Below are 26,401 nucleotides of genomic sequence, written 5' to 3' on the forward strand. Positions count from 1 at the left end.
AGGGAAGATATGTTTGACATAGTTTGGATATTTGTCCCCACCCAAATCTCATGTTGAAATATAACCCCCAATGTTGGAGGTGGGACCTAGTGGGAGGTGTTTGTGTCATGGGGGCAGATCCCTCATGGCTTGGTGCTGTCCTTGTGAGTTCACTTCACGTGAGATCTGGTGAAAGTGTGTGGCACCTTCGCCTACCCCCATTTGGTCCCACCATGTGAGATTCCTGCCGCTGCTTACCCTTCTGCCATGAATAAGTTTCTTGAGGCCTCCCAGAAGCCAAGCAGATGCCAGCTCCATGCTCCCTGTACAGCCTACAGAAGCATGAGCCAGTTAAACCTTTCTTCTTTATAAATTACCCAGTCTTGAGTATTTATTTATAGCAATGCAAGACCAGCCTAACACAAGGTTCTAGTAGGGAGAAACTAGCAAGTAAATGGATACAAGATAATGACTGTTACCATTTTTAACTACATGTCCCTTTGAGTAAATGACAAAACTTTAAGAACAGGGGAAATCATTTACATATAAATTGCATACCATGTCAAGGCTTTATGGACTTAAGAACTAAATTCAGGGTGGTGATGCTTATGTGGGAGGCAGAGGGTGTTATGGGAGGAAAGACAGAGTGATAGTCAGGCAAGGATAGGACAGCAGGTGTCCTTCCCATATGACCCCTGAGCCTGGTCTTTATGCTGTCAACTGACTGTACTTGTTACTTTTTAAAATCTAAGGGATTGAAAAATGAATGTTGAGTGATTCCTAAACCAACACGATATTAAACCGAGTTCCAGACTACACCAGCCTAATTCTTAGTGGCAGAGTCTAGCTCTGTTGCCCAGGCTGGAGTGCAGTGGTGTGACCTCAGCTCATTGCAGCCTCCACCTGAGGTCAAGTGATTCTTGTGCCTCAGCCTCCCAAGTAACTGGGACTACAGGCACTTGCCACCACACCCAGCTTGTTTTTGTATTTTTAGTAGAGACAGGGTTTCACCACATTGCCCAGACTGGCTTCAAACTCCTGGCCTCAAGTGATTCGCTGGCCTCAGCCACGCAAAATGTTGGGATTACAGGCATGAGCCACCAAGCAGGCCTCTAACTAGCCTAATTGCTTCAAGTGTGCTAGTCATATTTATCATAGATGTAAGCTGCTTGAGGCTAGGGAGGCTTTTACCATGTGCCTGAGAGGCAGTTGTTGGTTATAAACTTGTCACATGGGGCTCAGATCACCTCAAGGCAAAGCTACCTGGCCTGGTTTGGAATGCTTGTTCTTTTTCTTAAAGTCAGCCCTAAAGAACATGGTATATTAACTCTTGAGAGCTGCTAAACCCCGGCACTGTGCCAGAACAAGTGACGATACAATACTTTTGAGACTGATTTCAAAAATGCTTTTTAAAAAGGCATGTAAATTCCTAACCGCTTGTACAAACCTGTTAAATTTTACTTTTCAAAACAAATTCCATCTGCTAAGATTTAAGTTGAATTAAGTAGCAAATGATATTTATACTCAGGTAAACAGACCATTCTCACTCACTGTAGACCCTATGTTCCTTCTCACAGCTTTAACCATTTTCTGTGTCCCTACTTTTGAGATCAAACTTCAAATTTTCTGATGCTTGCATGATTGTTGAATAAACTAGAATCTGTAGATGCTAACATACTAACAACTGATTTTAAGCTCAAAAGGCAACAATGGTGTCCAATATATTTTTGTGGGCTTTAATGCTCAGTATGGAATACATAATGAACAGATGTTTTATGCCACTAATGGCTAGATTCTACATCTTGATGGCTTTTAGTAAATATAATCATGATTCCAAGTCTGAATTACATGAGATGCTTCACTAGAGCTGCAAATATACAAGTTTGTATTTGAAACAAAAATACCAAAGCCATTTTACTGAAAACTAGTTTTATTTTAAAATTAAGTGCATAGCACTCATCTAATTCCATTGGTGTAGACTTTAGCACCATACTTGCTATTTGCAATTAATGTCATAACACAGATACATTTTGGTTTGCAGTCTGTACTTGAGTAGTGTTTATTTAGTGGACTTTGGTAAAGCCCTTCATACATATTAATCTCTTCACAGTACACATTTAATGATGGTCCAGTAATCTCAAAAAAAAAAAAAAAAAAAACCTACTTTGAAGACTAATCAATAATTAAACAAAACAAAACCCACACAATGCTCCCCCACCCCCCAAAGCTAGCAGTTGTGAGTTGTATTTATATTGAAACCTAATGTTTTAAAAATAGTTCTGGTTCTCCAACCACCCCATCCCACCCTGGGTATGCAGCAGTAGTAATCAATTATTTTATTCTACCCCCCCCAAAAGATGATTAATCCAGTGTTCTTTAGCTTTTTAAAATATAAATTGGGAAAGTGTTATTAATAAGCTTTTTTAAAAGGCATATTCTTCTATAACAAGTACGGCATATAAACCAATCAATAAAAGTATTTGACAAGACATTTAAGTTACCACAGGCACTGGCTGTTGTTTCAAGTTGGGACCTCTATCCCAATATCTTACATTCATAGCATTATTGAGGTAGTTAAAATACTGAAAATTGGACTCCAGGTTGCTGGCTTCTGAATGTGAATGTGAAAGATATATTCTCTTTTGAGCCTACTTTCCCCCCAAACAATTCAAGTTTTCTTGAGGTAAGAACTACCAAAATCCAATTAGCAGCCTTCTTTAAAAAGGAAAAGTGATGATACTTTCAGAAAACAATTTTCATGCTTAAAAACTGCCATGAGTGTTCTTACCTGAGTGGTTTTCATTTTATCTACCAGACTAATAAATCCACATCATGCCCTATGTACTCTAAATATAAAAGTTATTTTCTTTTTAAGGAAAAGATATTTCTCTAAGCATTCATGCTGGCAGAAGCTACCCACCCACATTCATCCCCGGGAGCCATCTGGATCAGTCCATCACTGTGTTGAGCCCCTTCCCTTCCTGACAAAGGCCATTGGCTTGATTACTGAGACTCCTGCTGCATACCCACAACATCTTTATAGTAAGTTTGTCTTCAATGCATATTGTGGCAGTCACATATCTGCCACGCAGATTCCCTTCTATTCAAGTGCTATCTTAAAAAAAACACAAAAAGACACATCTTACTAATTTTTAAACCAGAAAGCTTCCCTCCACCAAATCTTTCTTCTCCCACAGAAAGGAGCACAATGTATACAGTTTATCAGTTACTACAATGACTTTCTAACTTTTTAAGGTTATTCCTCCAAAATTCTTTACCCCCAAACTGCCCTTGCTGTAATGACAATTATTGCTGTTTGCAGTTAATACCAGTACAGTGAAATGTCCCAGGGCAGTTGTAGGGTCAATCTAATGAAAGTAGCTACTGAAATTTAGTCATCAGTTACCTTTGCCTGCTTAGACGGACTAGAGCTGGATTCAAAGGTTGCTTAAAAAACCTGTCTTCCACATAACAAAGTGCTGCTCTAGCACAACCTGAGAACTACCCTGGCCACAGTCCCTTCCAAAATAAACCTATAGGACTTTATTCTAGCACTGACCTCTTAGAGTTATGCCATCCCTTGAAATAACTTTTTAAGAATGCCGATTCTGAGTATAAATCAGATTGCACTGAGAAATGCAAAACCTACATATGTATTATGAATCACAGGAACTACCACTTCATTCTGAGCTATAATATTACGTTCTCATTTGAAAACACACCCTAGCAAGAGTATTTTAACCTATGTTATAAAGGTAGTTCACACTATAACATTCCCAAGGCATGTTGCATTAGTTAAGTGTTTCCAAGTAGTACAGATTCCCTGAGTTAAATCTATTTTAATTCTAAAAATTTGAGGTTGATCACTTAGGGAAAAAAAGAAAAATTATGACCATGATTTAAAAAACAAGATCTTTTTCACCCTTAATTTTAGTATATTAATCCAGATACCTATACTATTTATGAGAGGAAGTTATATAGAATCATCTAAAAAAATTTTTTTTACTGCACAGATTGGTATAGCATAACAAATCGTAAGTTTAAACTTAGTCAAAAATTCATGTGTAGAACAAAATAAAAAATTGCAGAATAAAAAAACCTTTTCAAAAATTAATACTGTAACTTTCCTTCATAAAAGACTGTTTGGCAAGTCCATAGATAAGATAAACATTTAGTCTTTGACTTAGAAGCCAACATTAGGCCCAGATGCTACCACAGGTCAAACCTCAAAATGGCAAATTGGAGTCTGTCCAAATTTTCTATTGTATTGAATATTTTTGAAATATTTGGACCATCAGCCAGGACGTGAACATTTTTGTCATACAGGGATTTGTTGTAACAGAATTTGACATACTGTTAATTTGCTTAGTCCTCCCAGGATTCATGGTGCGTTAAAAGGGATATTCAGTCTTCCTGGTGCTGGTACCTGAAGAGTTCTGATGTCACTTAGATCCCTTTCTTTTTGAACAGAAGTTTACAAAACGCTTACCCATAGCTTCATGTCACAAAGCAGTCTGGGTCAGTTATCAGCTTCACACATAATCACCTTTCAAAACATGGAGTAATACAGGGGTAATGTTCATTTATCTGATAACTCCGGTTATAAGAAACACTCAGACAGGGCTTAACTTCTACTGGTATTGCCAGTGACATCCCAGCACCAGTCTGCATGTGCCCAAGGCCCTGAACACTAGTTTGGAAGCCAGCAGGACATGTCTGTAGTGTGTAAGATGAGGTGTGTGTGGTCGATACAATCTGCTGACAGCTTGGTTGTTCTGACGTAGGATGGCGATACTGCAGTGAGGTCTGATGTGTCTGATGGAGATACTGAGGTTGCTGAAAGTGAACTGGCCGTGAGGGCTGGGAGGCTGTCTGGAACACACTTAGTTGCGCTGACTGAGGTCCTGCTTGCCCTCTCTGTTTGTTTGCTTCTTTCACATCATTATCGTGAGCACTGAAATATGGAGAGAAAGGAAACTATTAAAAATATTACTTGAGAAGAATTTGCAAGAAAGTCAGGCCCCATCCCCAACTCCCCAACAGCTTCTTCCACCACTTGCCACCACTACTGAGGGAGCAGTCACTGCACCATAATTCCAACAACAGTGAGACCTCGCTTGTGTCCTTCTAAAGCTATTTCCCTTGATGTGAACCTTCCTGGTAGCTTTGAGGATTATTTCCAGTTTGGGAGATGTGTCCACAATAAGCACGTAAGTGTGGCTGCCACTTTGGTAACATCCTGGTGGCCCCCAAAATTCAAAGATGTTAGGAATGGGGCAAGGCTGGCCTGGACTGATCTCAGAGTTACTGACTTACAGACACAAAAAAGCAGCTCCTTTCCTTATCATGTGCCCAGAATCATTCTAGCAATGACACCTTCTAACTGATTAATGGCCAAAAGGGACTCTCCTTCCCCAGAGTTCTGCTCATACATGGGCTTCCTCATGGCAGCAAGTAACTGCTGCCAAAAGCAAATAACCTAGAAACTCTGTGCCTTTCAGAAGTTTTCAGGGCACCTCATGCATGAAAAAAACTGTTAATGAGAAAGTACAAACACAAGAATAAAAAGGCTTACATCAATAGTCGTTCAATACACTGTACTAAGAAATCCCAAGAGTAGGCAGTAAGACGATGCAGTCTTGTAGGCCACGTTGGAGAAAGACGAAGTATAATCCTCGAAGAAGCCACACATGCAGCAGCTACTAAAGAAGGTGCATAATTTAGAAAGGCATAATCTGTGGAGACACCAAAAATGAACTTAAGGAACAGAATACACGAGTCACAAGTGCACAAGTCACTTACTGGTATTCACAACAACCCACCTTGCAAAGACACTTCCAGGAAGTAATCTGCATATTTGGCCATGTAGAGTTTAGTCTTTTCCAAGCAAATCATTGGCCAGCCGTCATGAAGATCTGTTTCGTGTACTGCTTCAGAGAGATAATACTCAATGAAATGGGCGGCTGTTGGAAGGCAGAGGTTCCACTGAAAGGTTTCTAATAATAATAGTTCCATATGTAGCAAATTTTGTTTTGTTAATACTAGATTCATATTAGTCATACAACCCAGGCTGTTGAGCTGCTCCAGCTTAGGCACACTATCTTCTTTTTCTTCAAATTTACCTTACAAGAAAAGGGGATGGGAGGGGAGAGAAAATGTTAGGCAAGTGATCATTACAGGTCTAGTCAGTAAAATGGGATTTGCTGTCTTACTGCCAGGATTTAGATCCAAAGACGTAGTTTACCTTACACAGATACAGTTGTGCCAGAACCTGTGTTTTCTTTCCCAGTGCCACCATCCCCAACCTTTCCCCAATCCCCTGGAAAAAAAAAATGCTTGAAATACATAAACATTTTGTTCTGTGTTCTAGTATAGAATGGAAATAGTCATGTGCCAGTGAAAAAAATAACTCAATCTCATCAGCTGAATATTTTCAGGAAATTTTTTTTTGCAGTGGGTGGTAGCTGGTAAAATAAATTATTTGATTTTAGAGTAGAAGATAGTTTTAACAATTTAATGTCATAGCTTTATTTGAAATAAAACATAGTTAAGCTCCAATTGTTTCATCTTGGCATCAACATAATCTCAATTCCAGAGAGAGAAAGAGAGACTGGAGGGAGAAATTGGGTGAACATTTAACACAAGCACTATCATTCCATAAAAAACCCCATTCCCCACTTCTTCTGAATTCAAAACAAAAATCTAGTCTGTTGAAGAAAAAAGGGGCATGGGGGAGATAGTTTATATCTGCTTTTAAATTTCCTTACTGAAAGCAGAATAGTAAAGACAATATGGCTGAACATTATTCAAAGGGATTAATTTCTTTTCTGGAAATACCTATCTGTAAGGTTTCAACTATGCACAGCTGAAGAATAAAGATTCTTTTTCCAGCCCCAGAATGTTTCTATCGATTATGTACCATCTTACACTTTACTTTCCAAACAAGCATTTTACTGTCTCTATATATAAAGCCTTCATTTTAGAAAGTATTTCTAGAACTGACGGCTGGAGAACATTTACAAACTATTAAGTACTATTATGATTTTACAGATGCAGCAACAGAACCAGAGTTGTCATCAAGCCTCTTTGGGTCTTTGTTCCATGGTGGTCCACAAAAGAAAGGAAATTATAACTAAAGCTCCTACTGTTGTGTTCTATTTTAGATTTAAGCTTTAAAACCATCATATTATGATTATTACAGATTTCTCACAATAGATTTTACACCCATACTTGTTCAAAATCATTTGAATGTTACTACAGCAACACATAGTACTATATAAAAATTATTTTAATATTTTGATATATTTCAATATATTTTCATTTCCTTGGAAATTTTATAATTTTATTCTTTAAAAATTTTTTTTTTAGAGAAGAACCAGAAAGAATGCCAAACCAGGAGAAACCAGAAGAGTTTCTCTGTGATGATTCTCTTCTAGAGGGGATGGGTTTGCCTCACACATTAAAGTTGCTACACTCAGCCCAGATGCTCAGTGTACAGGCAGTGGTGCTAGAGCCAGTGGGGATTTGCTTATGTTGGTTTGCTTTGGAGCTGGGGGAAAAATGCTGCTGACTGCCTTGATCTTTGCTTAGGGAGCGGAACTGGTATAAAAGGCATTTTTCTCCTATGCCAGGAGATTCTAAGCTCATGTGTTGTGAAGAATCTAAGTCCAAAGAAGCAGGAGTGATGGCAGAGAGGTGAACTTCCTTATATCTAAACCACTCTAAATATTGCTACAGGTAGAAGCTGATCCCAAACTTAATTCAAACCTTAAGAATCTAGATAGCCCTTCCTAATTAAAATCACATAAAGATCAATTTAACAAGTTTTGCCAATAGCAAATACTTAAAGTTGAAAGCACTAAAGTGGTCTGTATGACACAGTTATCCAGCATATTGCCTGAAAAAAGAAGAGGAAACCAATGTTCTTAGTATAAAGTGAAATTCTTCAGAAGGAGAATGACCTAGAAATTTGGTTCAGTGTCTCTGGATGAATCATTACAGCTTTCAAGCACCCTACCATTTGTGTAGCAACAGCAATACTGACAGAATACTTCAAAGGAATACTGTAGAAATTAATGAGTTTATTTATATTATGCTTAAAGTTCCTTTGAAGAAATTAATACATCATAATTGAAGGAGTAAGAATGTTTCATATTATCTCTTTGAAATCTTCAACACTGGGAAAACAATTGCATATGACCAATTTCACTGCTCAAAAACCAAGGTAGTGAGGTTGGCCAATCCATTTAAGGTCAGATAAGTTCAATCAAACCAAAAATGGAAGTCAAAAGGAAAATTTATGTCTGAATTCCCAAATTTGCACTTCTAGACCAGAACTGACAGATTTCTATATTATTAAGCATCTATGGGATGTTTGCATTTATAAAATATTTGGCCACTACAAGTGTGAAGGACTTTGCATATTGATCTTGCTAAATTAAGAATAATCTGCATTCTGAATAAATAACCATACTTGAAGTTTTAATTCAGGGTTCAAATTTTTTGGAACTGTTCCATTATGTATAGTAATAAATATTCAGATACATGGATACTAAAAGATTTCAAAAAGTATGAAGTATGATCATGTCGATGAGTACCTGCATTCATATCTATAGTTTTTGTTGTGCTGACTTCTATGCGTATGTTCATTTTAAGTATACTTATCCACATTACCACACACAGATCACAAAGATCAGTTTCTTCAATTGAAAGGAAATACCAGAAGCCATGTGAGTATATTGATAAAGGCCCCAAACAGGAAATAAGGGCACAGGAAATTCATATCTGCTTCCCAGAAAATAAAGAATTAGAGGCCATAGAAACAAAAATACTGGGTTGTCTTTCCTTTATAGGATATGTTCATATCAGCCATGGAAACCAACACATTTTCAAAGCCAGCAGTGAATAGTAGGTATGTGGTAGAGATTTATATACTGAATAGGGCACGGATCAGATGTCACAGAGTGCTCTGCCAATCCACATTCTATTGTTTTATTACTAAGTAGGAGGAGAAAAAGTCATCCCTAACATATACTAAGAATTATCACAAATTTATAAGATGAATCTAATATAAAAGTGGGCAAAGAAAAAAGTAATTCATAGAAAAAAATTCTAAGCTCATTAAAAATTGAGATGTAAATTAAACCAACTGTGAGGTACAAATTTTCACAGATCAGTAAAAAGCTTTGCTAACCCAGTATTGGTTGGCAAGGGGAAACAAGTACTTGTTACAAATTGTTACTACTAAAAGCCTCTGTCTCACTTTTCACTTCGTCTTGACTCCAAGATCATTTCTTAGTTATGTAAGATCTTGAGCAAATTATGAGAAATGTTATCTCCAAGATTACTTCCACATGCTCCATAAATGTAATGTTGTTCACAGAAGCCAAGGGAAGCCAGGGCATACATGTGAAAGAGTTGGAATAGGAGAATTTCCTTGGACAAATTAGGGTCCAGTTTGAAATAGGCCAAAACCTTTAGGGTAAAGGAAGCAGGCTAAAGGTAACAGAGCAACTTATGGGGGAATTAATAATTATCATGCTAATCTTTTAATGTTTCCATTTCCTACATGCTTTTAAACATATTACCCCCACTTGATCCTCAGAACAACTTTGTAAGGTGTCTTTATTTCCATCTTATAAAGAAATAACCTGAGATTCAAGGGTTGTTGAAATTCATATTGCTGATGAGATTCCAACCCAGGGAATCCATCACTATGGTCATTGCTCCAAAACACTACACATAGCTCTCCAATCAGAGATAATCTGTAGGCTCTTTCTTCTAATAGTGTAGACATAAGCATTTGCTTCTAGAACTTACAAAGTATGCTCCATCTTTGGCCAAACCACCTACAGCTTCCCATTACAATGAACTCTACAAATTTAAAACAGGAATCAGACACTGAAAACAGGTTATCAGTTTATAAGAATCCTAAGCTCTTCTGCTGTAAAGTTATAGACTAGGGTTGGGGGGCAACAGTAGAGAGACTGCTGCCTGCTAAGGGCCAACCTCTTCAATTCCCGACCCTGGTGTAGAGCTGATAGCTCAAACTCTTTTGAACAACTTGCTGCTTGGGAGGAGCAGAACTCCTTAAGAATACCTCACGTACATTCCTACTATCCAGTGCAAAAGGAAGAATGTAAAAGCAATTCTTTCCTCAAGGAAAGGGAAATCAGGAGTCATCAGCGGAAAAAGGAGGGAGGTATCCAGTTCTTTCAGTAATAGGTGATAATTCATATTTGAACCCTAGCAAATACAGATCCTAATGCCTAATTACTGCAAAGTCACAAATAACTACATCTTACCACTGATATGAATCCAAATAGTTCAATAAAATAAATTGTTCATGACCTTAAACTAATAGAAATATATAATTTAAAAATAACAACAATTGAAAACTCAATTCCAACCAACCTAAGAGGGTACACAAAGATGACCCTCCCACTTGGCCCACACTACAAGAATCACAGGCACAGAGCAGGTGGGACATGGTAGTGTTAAAATGACAGTGATGGCCACACAGTTACTTTCCATTAATGATACCAAGCTTTTAAAATAATCTAACTTGCATGTCTGATTTCCAGTGACACTCTACTATAAACTGATTCTATAATAAACACACTGTACAATAACAAAAAGCCATTTTATTTGTGGACTCACATCTACACTGTCAAGTGTGAGCTTTTCCAATCTTATACAAACTATTAAACCCCAAAGGGCTTCACAGCCAGTGATTAAACACATACAGTATTACACACATGGTTACTTACGAGCATGAAACTTTAATTGGAAGCTACATTAAAGGTTAATTATAAATATACAAGCATTACCTCTCTGGCTCCTGGGTGGGGGGTGAGGGGTGAGGGATGAGTGAAGTGTCTGAATTTTAGAGAACAATAGATTAAAGGGGAAATGTAGATATTCAGGAAGTAAATGGTATTCTAAGAATTTTGCTCAACGTACATGGGGATGAGACTGGAAAGGTGGCTAGGTCCAGATGAAAGATTCCAAACACTACATTAAGTAGTTTCCACCTTAACATATAGGCAGTGGGAAGTCATGCTGCAGCTGTGTTTTATTTACATTCAGCCTGGTTCTACAATGGATCTGAAATAACTTACAAAAGGACATTCCAGGGGATAAAATAAGTAGTTGAGGTCATCAGATCAAAGGAAGAACAAAGGTCGGAAACTAAAATCTGAGAAGAGATTAGTACCAGAAATGATACTACACAGGACTACATTTGGTTTCAGGTTTGTAAGCAGCCAAGGACAAAAGTGCTGAAGAACTTTAGTGGCATGGATATGGGGGAATGTTCCTTATTTCATTCCAGTCATATTTGACTCCAAAACCTCAAGTGGGAGTTACAGGTGAAGGTTATCAGTATATCTACGTACTACTTTAAGATTCTATTGTAATGACATGGATCATACAGAAACTACATTACTGATTTAACTTCAATATCAAATACAATCTTTATCCCTCAAGTGGGAGTTAAAAGTGAAGGTTATCAATACATCTACATACTATAAATTTCTACTGTAATGACATGAATATAGAAACTATATTACTGATTCAACTTCCATATCAAATACAATCTTCCACATTATTAAAAGAAAGAAACACAATTTCAATTCCTTTACGTGCCCTATCTTCAGTGAGAGTACCAACAAGCAATGAAATGAGATACAGGAAGATGTAAAGAGAAAGAGGGGCCAAAAGGTCCACCAGTATTTTCTGTACTGAGTAACAAATATGGTTGTATCAGATTGTATCTTGGAGCCTACTACATAGTTGGTCTAATGCATAAGCAAAAGCTTTCACATTTGTAGTAGTTGCACATTAACTTTTAGTTCATTAAGCCAACTCATTATGTAGTCAGTACAAAGTATTTTAATATAAGAGTATGGTACTTTTTTTTTTTTTTTTTTTTTTTTTTTTTTTGAGACGGAGTCTTGCTCTGTCGCCCGGGCTGGAGTGCAGTGGCCGGATTTCAGCTCACTGCAAGCTCCACCTCCCGGGTTTACGCCATTCTCCTGCCTCAGCCTCCGGAGTAGCTGGGACTACAGGCGCCCGCCACCTCGCCCGGCTAGTTTTTTTTTTTTTGTATTTTTAGTAGAGACGGGGTTTCACCATGTTAGCCAGGATGGTCTTGATCTCCCGACCTCGTGATCCGCCCGTCTCAGCCTCCCAAAGTGCTGGGATTACAGGCTTGAGCCACCGCGCCCGGCAAGAGTATGGTACTTTTAAGACAGTTTCTCAACTTTAGCTCCATTGATGTTTTGGGACAGAGAATTTTGTTATGGGGAACTGTCCTGTACACTACAGGATGTTTAGCAGCATCCCAGGCCTCTATGTACTAGATGCTAAAAAAGCAGCTCCCACTCTATCACCAGATGTGACAACCAAAATGTCTGTACATATTGCCAAGTGTTCCCTGTGGGACAAAACTGCTCCTGGTTTAGAACCACTGCTTTAAGACAATGGTTCTCAATTGGAAAGGTAAAGCAAAATCACCTTTAGAACTTTTTCAGAAAGTTAAAAAATACCCAGTACCCATTATGTAGATTTTGTCTTAGTAGATCTGGAGTGGCCTAGGATGTACGGCTTAGGCACATGTTTTTAACAGGTTCCAAAGCCATTTTTCAATGTCTGATTAAGAATTATTGCACTGAGAAGCACTTTTAAGCTTCCTGATACTAGTGAACTGGAATGAATGGGATTTGATGATATTTCACTGAGTTCTAAATAAATTTATTTTATTATATAAACATCAGAAATTTCCAGTCATGTAAATCAGATTCATACTTACTTGCTAGAAGCAGGCAGGAAAGCGCAACTAAATGCAGCTGCTGGATAGAGATGTCATAGCGGTCCATAAACAGGTCCAGTAAATAGACAGCAAGATGGCGGGCAGAAGGGCAGAGCGTGAAGCGATTGCTCACAATGGCAATCAAGTCAGCAAAATACCGTCTGAGACTTAATTGAGGGGACTGGCCTTTATAGGAGGGCAACTTCAGCTCCTAAGTCAAAAGGAACAACATTTAGTCTGACCCATCTGTAGACTTATCCCCACAATGCAATGACTTAACATTGTTTTTCCAATACATTAGTATTACAAGTGCCTAAAACATACTTTTCTTGACTGGAATACAAAAATGAAAAAGTTAAGTGGAAGGATAATGAATGACACTTAAAACCAAAATTTTCTCCTTATTCTTAACCACCTCTGATGTGAACAATTATAGATGTTCTTGTTTCTTGCTTTCTAAAATGGATTCATCATACAAAGATTTTTAATAAGGCAATCCTATTTTCCCTACCAGGTGTTTTCAGAAAAACATCCCTGACAAAAAACCAACCACATAACACACACACGGCCGGCCCTACACCTCTCCAAGATGCTCAAAACTTTTGGTTAAAAGGTAATAGATAAGTGGATATGCTGCATGCAGTATTATACTTGCATTAGTGTAGAAACCAGTACCTATACACTAGTATCTTCTAATTTTGTTTCCCTTTTAACAGTTTTATGATCTGTCCTTTCCTATCATCCTCTCATATACCTAAAATCACTGTTCAATCTCAGGACTATATCAACTTGTTTTTTAAAAATTGGAAAAATTCTATACTATTAAAATATTTCCAGAGCATAAAGATGGAAAGCTTCCAAATTCATTTTATAAGATCAGCATAATACTGATACTAAACCCAACAGGTATCACAATAGAAGAAGTAACAGGGATATGACACCAAAAGCAGAACTCCCCATGCCCTGCAAAAAAAGAAAAAAGAAAAAGAGAAAGGGGACTTTAACAAAATTAAAAACTTTTATTTAACAAAAGATGCTATCAACAGAGTAAAAGGGCAACCCGCAGAATGGATGAAAATATTTATAATCGTATCTGATAAGGGGTAAATATCTAGATTATATAACTTATACAACTGGACAACAACAAAAAAACGTGATTATAAAAATGGGCAAAGGACTTGAATAGACATTTCTCCAAAGATACATACAAATGCCCAACAAATATCATGAAACATGAAAAAGTTGTTCAGCATCACTGATTATTAAGAAATGCAAATCAAAACCACGAACAGCACTTCACACCTAGTTGGATTGCTATTATCAAAAACAAACAAAAAAACAAAACCAGAAAATCACAAGTGTTAGCTTTAATGTGGAGAAATTGGAATCCTTGTGCATTACTGGTGGGAATGTAAAATGATGTAGTTGTTACATCATTTTACATTCCTCAATAAATAAAACAGAGTTACCACATGATCCAGCATACTCAAAAGAACTGAAAGCAGGGACTTGAAGAGAGATTTGTACACACATGTTCAAAACAGGATTATTCACAATAACCAAAAGGTGGAAACAATGCAAATGCCCACCAGCAGATGAATGGATAAACAAAATGTGGTATATACATGGAATATTATTCAGACTTAGAAAATTCTGATAATATGCTACATGGATGAACCCTGGAGACAGTATGCTAAATGAAAAAAGTCACAAAAGAACATTTATTGTATGATTCCACTTAATGAGTTACTTAGAATAGTCCTATTTATAGGGACAGAAAGTAGAACAGTGGTTATCAAAAGCTAGAGGGTAGGAAACTGGGGAGTAATCGTTCAATGGGTATGGAGTTTCCGTTTGGGAAGATGAAAGAGTTCTAAAGATAGATAGTGGTGACAACAATACAAATGTACCTAATGTGGTTAGAATGGTAAGTTTTATGTTGTGACAGGTGCTGGCAAGGTTGTGGAGAAAAAGGAACACTTTTACTGTTGGTGGGAGTGTAAATTAGTTCAACCATTGTGGAAGACAGTGTGGTGATTCCTCAAAGACCTAGAGGCAGAAATACCCTTTTACCTAGCAACCCCATTACTCGCTATATAACCAAAGGAATATAAATCATTCTACTATAAAGACACATGCACGTGTATGTTTACTGAAGCACTATTCACAATAGCAAAGACATGGAATCAACCTAAATGCCCGTCAATGATAGACTGGATAAAGAAAATGTGGTACATATAGACCATGGAATACTGTGCAGCCATAAAAAGGAACAAGATCACATCCTTTGCAGAGATATGGTTGCAGCTGGAGGCCATTATCCGTAGCAAACTAATGCAGGAAAAGAAAACCAAATACCGCATGTTCTCACTTATAAGTGGGAGCTAAATGATGAGAACACATGGACACATGTTGGGGGGAAGACCACACACTGAGGCCTGTCGGAGGGTTGGGGTGGGAGGAGGAAGAGGATCAGGAAGAACAGCTAGTAGATGCTAGGATTAATACCTAGGTGATGGGATGATCTGTGCAGTAAACCGTCGTGGCAAATGTTTACCTATGTAACAAATCTGCACATCCTGCACACGTACCCCTGAACTTAAAAGTTGGGGAAAAAAGTTTTATGATGATACATTTTACAATAAATGAAAAAGGGAAGTTATATATTCACCTAAATTAATATTATCTAAGATAAATGGATAAACAGTCAATGTAATTTAGTAGTATAGCCAAAGAATACATCAATTCTGGTTGTTTTTTGAGACAGGGTCTCCTTCTGTAGTGCCGGCTGGAGTACAGTGGCACCATCTTGGCTCACTGCACCCTCCACCTCCCAGGCTCAAGCAATCCAACCACCTCAACCTCTGGGGTAGCTGGGACTACAAGCGCTCACTGTCCCGCCCAGTTACTTTCGGTAGAAACAGGGTCTCGCTATGTTACCCAGGCTGGTCTCGAGCTCATGGACTCAAGTGATCCACTTGCTTTGGCCTCCCAAAGTGTTGAGATTACAGGTGTGAGCCACCATGCTTGGCCAAAAAAAAAATTTTTTTTTTCACATAAAGATGCCGATTTCTCGTGCAGCTCCTAGAATTTTTTTCTCCTTAACTGTTTCTTCAGATCTTTACGATGGTGTAAGTGAATGGCAACTTTACCTTTGCTGCTATCATGTGACATTTATTGAGCATCTCCCACGTAGCAGACGCTATACTAACCCAGGCATAAAAGCTGGAAAAACAGTCTTAAGCCTATCTCTAGCAGGTGAATCAAATACAGAGATTATCACACGATATAGTCATCACAGGTTATTATGGCAACACTTAGGAAGAAAATCTAACCTAGCTCAGGGATTAGGGAGTTAGGAAAAAAGGCAACACCAGATCAGGTTTTTCCCAAAAAGTGGCCTGAACATGGTCTTAAAGACTCCCTGGAAAACACTGATGGACTTCACTTTCTTAATGTTTCTCACAAAGCTAGAATTGTTCTCATTTGTCATTAAGGTTCCTAAAAACACTTTCTCAAACAGCCTATCACACTAACTATACACAGCAAAATAATGAGAAGAAAGGAGACAAAAGGGTGTAAGGTGACAGCTGCTTTGTAGGGTTTTTTTTTTTTGAGGGAGTGGATAGTTGGCATGATTTCCATTCATTGTCATTTTTACTCTTCCCTAGTAAACACAGTGCTAGTCACACTAAATATTTCTCCACAAACCTTGGATCTAAACATAGAACACCTTCCGCAGTATCTCATTGGCAACTGCCCAAAGAAAGACCTAAATGTGGATGCTCTAAATTATAGATAAGATTAGACTATGAAGGCAAGGATCATGTCTTGTTCGCTGTTATTGCTCTAACACCTGGCGTAATATCATGTATGTCATAAATAATCAACATGTTGAAGAAAAACAGATGACTATCCGACTCAATCACCAATTAATAGCCTGGAATTACCACGTCTTTTCTAGGAGAAAAGTCCATTTTAAGTTTTCTTCAGTGTATTACAAACAGTGGTCTTTCCAGTTCCACAAGTTTTAAGTTTTACTGATTAATGTAAATTCTTTATAAAGTGTTGCCAGTAAGAACCACTGTTTGCATAATGCTTAAACATAAAGACAACCCAGGGCACTAGGCCATAGGTGGCCCAAGAAAACTTTCAGTGGCATTCCTTCAGACCCTGTGGTACCTTGTCCTCTGATAGATCATAAGCAACTTGAGTGTAGGGTTGGGTCTTATGCCTTGGATGCTCCAGAAACTAATTCACAAAAGCCTTCAACAAATCTAAATCTAGAACAAACAAAAACAAACCAAAAAAACCCATGTCCAACCTCAACTGACAAAATTAATTCAGATAATCATTCATGAATTAAAATGATACACACATAAAATGATTGAAAACTACAGAAATCACCAAGAAAAACCTTTTAAGTGTCATGCCAATTAAAAAAATGTATTCTTGGCTGGGTGCAGTGGCTCATGCCTGTAATCCCAGCATTTTAGGAGGCCCAAGCAGGTGGATAACCTGACGTCAGGTGAAACTCCAACTCAAAAAAAAAAGTACTCTTAATATCAACTAATTAATTTCACCACATACCAGAGGGATAAAGAGGCTGACACTTATAACACTTTTCAAAATATGTACAACTCTATTAATTTTTTTAAAAAAGAAAACACTGCACGTTGAAAGATGACATCTGCCAAAGAAAAAAAGATCAAAAGCGTATTTGGACAATTTTCCAAGTAAAGAACCTGTAACTCTTTCCTAAGACTCCAGAGATCCCACTAGTTAGAATTTTTATGTGGTACAAACCATCTCCTAGGGGGCTGAACTGTATTTTAGTGAATCTTAGAAACTGAATGTCAGAATTAGTAATAGCATTTAGAAATCTCAGGCCTAGAAAAGGGTAACAATTTAACTCAGAATTAGGTTTTCCAATCTACTTGACCTGGTCAGAAACTCAAGATAAAAAGTTCGTTATCATTCCAGGATCTCAACCCCAAGATTCAGAATCCTTTTTGTTGAAAGAGTCAGCTGTTTTGCTTCTTTCTCAATTTTCTACATTTAACAAATGGCTTTCTTTATCCAAGGTGAAACTGAGTTAAGCTAGAGATCATTTTGGATCTGGTCTCTCTTTTGGTTATCAAAGAGGCAGAAATGTCTCATTAATCTGCCTAATCTGCCTTGCCACATGCAGAGTAAAATCGTTACTTAATAGCAACAATACACAGACTCTGCTTTGTGTTGGAAAAGTATTTTTTTCCCAGTATCTATTAAGTATATTAGGTCTACTTTCTGCCTTTGATATCAGCAGGAAGGGGCAGCCAACTCCCTCCACTTAGGGCTTTTGAACAGCCCAAATCCTGAGGGGTAAGCGATAAGAAGTTATCACTTTGTGCTTACTATTTACCAAGAGCAGTTTCTAAGCACATGTACAGTACTAACTTAAAAGACTTAAGTTTCTTAAGTTTCACAATCTAACTTAAGTTTCACAATCGCCAGAATCATAAAGCACACTCTTATTATTCCTCATTCTACAGATGAGGAAATCAAGAAACAGAAATTTAACTTGTCCCAAGTCTTACAGCAAGGGAGCGGAAAGGTTGAGGAATTTATGTACAAAAGCGACTTAAACTGGCTGCATGCAACGGCAACTCTCGAACAAAGAGGGCTGTTCTGCCCAACAAAAATTCAGTATATATATCTTTTAAAATACAAGATCAAATTCATGATCCACCTGGATATCAGAACGTCCCTTTCCACCTTCCCTGGCCCAACTACAATCTCCCTCCCCATTCAAGTTGCAGGTTCTTCTGATACATCCCAGAGAAGGAGCCAAGAAGTTAATTAACCTTGAGCAAATGAGCAAACTCGTCTTTTCTGGCCCAGAAGATAGTGAGTAAAGAACCTGACCAGACCTTCCAGAGAGCCGAGATTCAGAACAACTGGCGCGAGACACAGGAGAAGGCAGGCCGGGCCTCGGAGTTACCTTGTAGCGAAGCGCTTGGTGAATGTCGGCGGCCAGCTGTCCTCGCCACCACTGCCCCTCCAGCTCCATGGGACCCGGCGGCGCGCCCAACCCGACGCGGCAACTCGAGTCTGTAAGACACACCCCAGGCGCGGTCACTGCCGGCTCCCCCGCGACCCTCTGCGCCCCCTCCCCAGGGGGTGTGACCTCAGGCCACCCGGTGTGGCTGCTCATCTTCACCTGACTCTTCCTCAACACAGCCCGACCCGAGTCGTTTCCCCCAACGCCACACGCGAGGCCGGGTTTGCCCCTCAGGAAGCGCCGAAGGACTCTGAGACTCCCTGCCCGACTGTCGGGCAAAAGGGGATCCACTCGGGCCCTGAGGTGCCAAAGCGCGGAGCCAGGTGCGAGCTCGGGAAGAGCTGGGGGAGGCCCAGCTTGGGCTCCCTGCGTCCGGGGCTGGAGCCCTCCCGCCCGTCCTGAGGAGCAGGGAGAGGTGACACGGTCACAGCCCCGCTAAGGGGAAACGCTCCCATGGAAAAGTCCGTGGGTGACCGTCTGCCTGGCCGGGGGTCTCCGCGTAGACGTCGGGGGCCTGCTCCTTCCCGGGACCCCCGAGAAACGCACGTTCCGCGCGGCCTCAGAAAGGGGAACAAAAGGCCGGGCCAGTCAGGCTCTTCGCCTCACCCCGGGAGGGTCCGCTGCCTAGCGCCTACCCCAGGCCTGCCAACCCGCCCGGCCCCACGCTGGCTCCCTTACCCGGAACCGCGGCCCTTACAGCCCCAGCCCCGCTGGCGTGCGGGGAACGCCGGCCCCGCTCATGTTGCGGACAGTCGGCCGCTAAGCGCCGGCCTCAGCTCAGGCCCAGCGCCTGGACGCTCGCACCGCCCATTGTTAAAGGACCGGCAGGCGGCTCCGCGTACAAAGCCAGCGCGGGGGCACTTGAGGCCCCGCCGCTACCAATCTCCTCTCGCGATACAGCCGGGTCGCCCCCAAGCCGTCCAATCGGCGGCCGGGCCGGGTCCAGGTGCAGAGCCAGGCGGCGGCGCGGCGGCTCCCGCCTGGGTTGGGTCAGCATCGCGGACGGCGCGGCGGGGCCTGGCGCTTCGGTTGCCGCGGCGCGCAGCCGCCACCTACTGCGAAGCTGGCCTGATCGCGGGCTGGGGTCGGCAGAGTGCCGGAGAAATTGTAACGTGGATCACTGCAGTGACCAATCTAGTTAGGCCACTCACCTGCTAACCTTCGATGGCTCCTCGGTGCCCGCGGAGCAAAGTTCCGACGCCTCAGTTTGGCGTTTAAAAGTCTTCACAGCATGGATTCGGTTTGCCTTACTTCATGTTGCACCAGCCCCTTCCATCCCAGGGGCTGCTCCGTGGATCATCAGGCCCTCTAAATGTGCTTTAGCTGTTTCTGTAGCGGTTTTTTTTTTTTTTTCTGTGAAATTCTCTTTTTAAGTTCCACCTCAAACTCCGCCTTTCTTCTAGAAATCTAATTAATCTCTTCCCCCTCCTTATTTTCGTTGCTGTAGGGATTCCCAAGAGCTTTGAATGAAGCGATTTAAGATTACTTCTAGTAACCTTGCTTGTCAAACCCATGGTGGATGTAATTAACCATCTGTGCTCGTAAATCAGGAAACTGCACAACTGTGAGAACACTCCGACATCAATTGAGGTGATATGGGGGCTGAAATGTGATTAGAAGAAACCTAATCAATTCTATTTTAACCTCTGGTGGATTATCACAAAAGAGGTGGATGGTAACCCTAGGACAGTGAGACTGCCCACTTTTCTGAGACTGTAGATCAATCTCTTAATAGTAAAGCGTAAATATTTTAAAAACTTCACCCCTTTTACTTTGAATCCTTTGTCCAAAAAGATACATGATGATAAAGAACTACTACAAAGTGATAAATACATGTTATGTGATTCTGGGTGGCATCTTCATCCATTTGAAGATTATCAGCAGACATACATATGAGCCGTACCCTATCCATAGACGATGCTTATACCCAGGAGAGCAGGCCCGCAGAAACCAAAGGCAAGAAAAGGGAAACTCAGAAGCTGAAGTTGACAGATCCCAGCCTAACCTGACATAGTCCAGGGAGAAGGCTGTCCTGGCCTGTCTCTCAGTTGCAGGGATCCTCTAGAGTGAAGGTAGACACATCAGGCTGAAAGTTTCATGCCGTTTTTAATGGCATTTAAATAATACCTCCTTGGGTTCCATTTCATGACTATTAAACAACTTTATAATAATTTGGCTTCTAAATGACTTAACTGTCCAGGGCCTATTTAAGAATACTTTCGCCGGGCGCGGTGGCTCAAGCCTGTAATCCCAGCACTTTGGGAGGCCGAGACGGGCGGATCACGAGGTCAGGAGATCAAGACCATCCTGGCTAACATGGTGAAACCCCGTCTCTACTAAAAAATACAAAAAACTAGCCGGGCGAGGTGGCGGGCGCCTGTAGTCCCAGCTACTCGGGAGGCTGAGGCAGGAGAATGGCGTAAACCCGGGAGGCGGAGCTTGCCGTGAGCTGAGATCCGGCCACTGCACTCCAGCCCGGGCCACAGAGCGAGACTCTGTCTCAAAAAAAAAAAAAAAGAATACTTTCAGAAAAATGGGGTACAGACTATAATCGTTAGTATAAGAAGTAGACTGTATTTATGGTTTCTACTTTGAAAATATTGTTCATTGGGATATATTTGTTCAGAAATCATTATTATTTTCTGGACTTGCCTTGTGATGAGAAGACTTCAATATCCATTTCCTTTTATGGATTAATGTTCATTTTACACATATATTTTGCCTTAGTGTGTCTTAGATTGTAAATCCTTAAAATGCAAAGTTCGGGCTTATTATGATTTCTTTAATTCCTTTAGAGCAAGGTGGACACAATAAGGTATTTACTTAACTCCTAAATAAAGTCTCTGCTCTCATAGAGTTTTCATTCCACTAGGAAGAGAGAGAGAATGAACAACAACAAAAAAACATATCACATGGTGACGAGTGATGTGAAGAAAAACAGAAAAAAAGGCTAGAAAGTGACCATGGGTGGCCTGAGTGTGGTGGCTCACGCCTGTAATCCCATCACTTTGGGAGGCTGAGGCCAGATTACCTAAGGTCGGGAGTTTGAGACCAAGCTGGCCAATATGGTCAAACCCCGTCTCTACTAAAAATACAAATATTAGCTGAGTGTGGTGGTGGGCACCTATAATCCCAGCTACTCAGGAGGCTGAGGCAGAAGAATCGCTTAAGCCCAGGAGGCAGAGGTTGCAGTGAGCTGAGATCACACCACTGTACTCCAGCCTGGGTGACAGCGCCAGACTCTGTCTCAAAAAAAAAAAAAAAAAAAGTGACCATGGGTGGACTTTGTTTCATGATAAGGTAAGGCATGCAAAGGCCTGAGGGAAGTGAGGGAGTAGGCACATATCAGGCTGAGGGAATGGTACATGCAAAGACTCTAAAAGGGAAGTGAGGCAGTAGGCACATATCAGGCTGAGGGAATTGTACATGCAAAGACTCTAAAGGGGAAGTGAGGCAGTAGGCACATATCAGGCTGAGGGAACAGTACATGCAAAGACTCTTAAAGTGAAGGCATGTTTGGAATGAAAATAGAGGCCACTGTATGTCTGGAGTGAAGAGACAGGAAAGATGTTCTAAGTCAAGGAAGCACTGATTACCAACGGTATGAAAGAATGGAAGTAAAAAGGCAGAACATCTATATAAAGGGCAGAATAGGGAAACTGCAGAGTCTATTGTGACTGCAGCATAAGGCACAGGTAGATTTGACAAGAGATGAGGCGGGACTAGATTCTCTGGAAAGCTTCTGTAACTCAAGGAACTTTAGACAGTGGAAAAGCACTGATTTTTAATTGTTTAAGTTTTTTAAACGAATGCATGAAAAAGGTAGATTTCAAGCCATAGAATACTGTATACAGTGACTAGCAAGTCTCTTTCCCTCCCCTGGTCCCAGTTTTTTCCAGAGGCGACACCATTACTGTTTTGTAGCCTTCCAGGGATATCCAGGTATTTATAACCATGCATATATATATATATAAAACTCCCTTGCCTCATTTTGTGTACAAATGGTAGTGTGTCACATGCTCCATTGTGTACCTAGATTTTGTCATGCAGAATATTCCAGCGAACTTTTCATAACAGGACATCCAGGATTCCTTTTAATGGCAGCATAATATTCTACTGGATGCAAAGGCCTGGGAGCCAAAAGCCCTGGGCTCTGGTTCTCGTTTCTTGATTTGTGGCTATTTGTAGTATTCAACTCATTGCAACTACTATTCATATCTACCATCTCTCAGTTGGACTTGTACAGTAGTCTCTTCACTGGTCTTATTGCAACTACTCCTGTCCTTCTTGAAAATATTCATCACCTAGTAGTTGGAGTGGTCATAAAAAGATAAATCACATCTGAGCTTGATAGTCAAGAGTTCCTAGATCACATTTCCAAACTGTTTTAGCATGTTGAAGAATGTTAAGGATAGTTTTTAAGTCTACTTTATAAAAAATGTGTTTCAGGTATTTGTAATCTACAGATATTTGTAATCTGTAATTTACGAAAAATATTCCAAATCTTAAAATGCTATATAAGATTCTATTTCTGGATAACATGGATGCGATAGTTAATTTTATGTGTCAACTTGATTGGGCCAAGATTGGGTGCCAGATATTTGGTCAAATATTATTCTGGGTGTGTCTGCGAGGGTGTTTTTGGATGTGATTAACATTTGAATCATAGAGTAAGTAAAGTGGATTGCCCTCCCTAATGTGAGTGGTCCTCAGCCAATCAGTTTTAAGGCCTGAAAAGAATAAAAAGGTTGACCCTTTGTTGAGGAAGAGAGAATTCCTGCTGCCCAACTTATTTGAGCTGGGACATAGGTCTTTCCTGGCCTTCAGACTCAAACTGAAACATCAGCTCTTCTTGCATCTTGAGCCTATGGGTTTTCAGACTGGAACTACCTGTCAACTCTTCTGGTCTCCAGCTCCTGACAGCAGATCTTGGGACTCCTCAGCCTTTATGATCATGTAAGATATAGATATATAACTATAGATATAGATATAATTCCTTAGTTTATATGTCTATGTCTCTCTGTGTATATGCATATACACATATACACACATATATATGCAGATAGATAGGGAAATACACACATATGCACATGCACATTCTGTAGGTTCTGTTTCTCTGGAGAACGCTAGCACAATGGATTAAGCCAGCTTTATCCTGTCTCTCCCACTGAATGTAACTATAAAATCTGGACAGACTGCATGAGCAACTATTTGAAGACAATGTAAAGTAAATAGTAGCAGGCAACTGGGGAAGAATACCTTAATTTGAAATATCACCAAACTGGTGGTGAGTTACCCCTTCTTCCTCCAGGATCCCCCAGCCTGGATTCAGGAAGCCTGAAATCTAGAAATGGGCACCAGGGCACAGAAAGAGAGAGCCCTAGGAGATTCCCTTTTGTTATGAGGAACAGCAAAGGAGTCTCCTAATGCTCAGAGTGAGGCAATTCCCATTTATTCATTGGTTCTTTGTTTCTCTCTCTCTCTCTCTTTTTCCTCTGTCTCCTGCTGTAGCCCCCAGGCAATCTTCACCAGATTGGTGGTAGCCACAACAGTGGTCATAGGGGCCCACAGGTGCCTAGAACTTAGGAAAGGAAAGCTTCTTATCTGATCAGAACAGCTGTGGTTGTTTGTTTTCCTTTGTCTTCCCACTGCCTTACTCTGGATGGAGGTACAATAATGGGAAGTGTGGGCAAAGAGGTGTAACTAAAAACCACAACTTTATGGCTGGAGAACTGAAAAAGGGAGGCCCAGGAAACTGAAAAGTACTGGGGAGACTGTGGAGAGGGAGGAGCAGCTTTGGAAAATGATCCCACAAAGTGCTTATGAACAACTGGGCTTACCTCTGAGTTGTGCATACATAGATCCACTCTGAAAAGACTAAAAACTGAGAACTGCTCAGAGCACTGGCTGGCCACTAAGCAGCACACACATGTGACAGATCTGAGTAGCACTGAAAGACTTTGAAAATGGACCTGACATCGAAACCACAACCCACAGAAGGCTAGCCAGAACTTGCAGCCTGAAGTCAACCAGACTGATTCCTGGGTACAACAAAAAACATCAATACTCTCCAAAAGATTTAAGTAAGACACAAATCTCCTAACATATAGCATATTCAAGTTGCCATGGATGCAACCCAAATTGCTCAGCCTACGAAGAACAAAAACAAATCTCAATTCTCACGGGAGAGACAATCAACAGACACCAACACTAAGATGACAGAGAATTATTTGACAAGACTTTAAAATAGCTATTATAGTAATGCTCCAAGAAGAGAAAACTTCCTTGAAATGAATGGAAAGATAGGAAGTTTCAGCAAATAAATAGAATACGTAAAGAAGAATTAGATGGAAAATTTATAACTAAAAAGATAGAAAAATCCACAAAACTTAAAAACACTCACTGGATGGGCTCATTAGGAGAATGGAGATGTCAGAGTAGTCAGTGAACTTCAAGGTAGATCAATAGAAATAGTACAATCTGAAAAAAAAGATGGAAGCAAATGAACAGAGACTTGGAGACCTTTGTGATAGTACCCAGTGGTCTAATGCTTATGTCATTGGAGTCTCTGAAGGAACGGAGAAAGAATATGGTACAGAAATATTTGGGAGAATAATGCCTGAAAATTCCTCTAATTTGAAAAAGACAAAAACTTACACATTCAGAAACTCAGGTGATTGATGCTAACAAGGATAAGCTCAAAGAAATCTATACCCACATACATGATAAAACTGCTAAAAACTGCTGGGCACAGTTGCTCACACCTGTAATCCCAGCACTTTGGGAGGCCAAGGCAGGTGGATCACTTGAGGCAGGAGTTTGAGACCAGCCTGGACAGCATGGTGAAACCCCATCTCTACTAAAAATACAAAAATTAGCTGGGCATGGTGAGGCTCACCTGTTATCCCAGCTACTTGGGAGGCTGAGGCAGGAGAATTGCTGGAACCTAGGAGGTGGAGGTTGCAGTGAGCCGAGATTAAGCCATTGCACTCCATCCTGGGTGACAGAGCAAGAATCTGTCTCAAAAACAAAAACACACACACAAAAACCTGCTAAAAACTGGAGAAAAAGAAAAATTGTAAACAACCAGAGAGAAACAAAACATTATAGGGGAAGAATGAAAAATTCAACGTATGATGGGTCTCTCACCAGAAACCAAGAGGACCAGAGAGAAGTAGAACAAAATTTTTTAAATGCTGAGGTGCCACAACAAAGAAGGAAATCATGTCCTCTGCAGCAACATGGTTGCAGCTGGAGACCATTATCCTAAGTGAATTAATGCAGGAACAGAAAATCAAATATCACATATTCTCGCAAGTGGGAGCAAAACATTGGGTACTCATGGACATAAAGATGGCAACAATAGACACTGGGTACTACTACAGCAGGGAGGGAGAGAAGGGGGAAAGATTGCAAAACTGTTGGTTACTATCCTTACTTCCTGAGTGATGGGCTCATTCATATCTCAAACCTCACCATCATTCAATATATCCATGTAACAAACCTACACATATACCCCCTTAATCTAAAATAAAGGTTGAAATTTTTTTTAGGTCCTGAGAGAAAAG

General features: G+C 40.3%; 1 protein-coding gene across 4 annotated transcripts; it reads right to left on the bottom strand.

Annotated features, from left to right (window-relative positions):
- Positions 1-1,891: 1,891 nt before the first annotated feature.
- Positions 1,892-19,829, bottom strand: CCNJ (cyclin J). 4 transcript variants are annotated; one of them, XM_033187603.1, is made up of 6 exons: positions 19,512-19,829; positions 18,774-18,883; positions 12,791-13,001; positions 5,802-6,101; positions 5,555-5,681; positions 1,892-4,933 (listed from the first exon to the last, which is right to left on the bottom strand). In XM_033187603.1, the coding sequence occupies exons 2-6, from the start codon at positions 18,840-18,842 to the stop codon at positions 4,522-4,524; spliced, it is 1,119 nt and encodes a 372-aa protein (XP_033043494.1). In that variant the 5' UTR covers positions 18,843-18,883; positions 19,512-19,829; the 3' UTR covers positions 1,892-4,521. The 4 variants fall into 4 exon arrangements, with proteins under 4 accessions (XP_033043494.1, XP_033043503.1, XP_033043512.1 ...); XM_033187612.1 differs by having other exon boundaries at positions 5,555-5,678; positions 19,512-19,655; XM_033187621.1 differs by having other exon boundaries at positions 5,555-5,714; positions 5,802-5,906; positions 19,512-19,650.
- Positions 19,830-26,401: the final 6,572 nt, after the last annotated feature.

The sequence above is a fragment of the Trachypithecus francoisi genome, unplaced genomic scaffold, assembly GCF_009764315.1.
Source record: "Trachypithecus francoisi isolate TF-2019V2 unplaced genomic scaffold, Tfra_2.0 Contig01579, whole genome shotgun sequence".
NCBI lineage: Eukaryota > Metazoa > Chordata > Mammalia > Primates > Cercopithecidae > Trachypithecus > Trachypithecus francoisi.

Excerpts from the sequence above, each read along its gene's own strand:
- CCNJ (XM_033187592.1), bottom strand. The coding sequence starts at position 18,842 with ATGGAGCTGGAGGGGCAGTGGTGGCGAGGACAGCTGGCCGCCGACATT. Across the intron at positions 13,002-18,773 it reads ACCAAGCGCTTCGCTACAAG|GAGCTGAAGTTGCCCTCCTA; the intron begins GTAACTCCGAGG and ends CTTTTGACTTAG. Across the intron at positions 5,715-5,801 it reads CCTGGAAGTGTCTTTGCAAG|ATTATGCCTTTCTAAATTAT; the intron begins GTGGGTTGTTGT and ends GTGTCTCCACAG.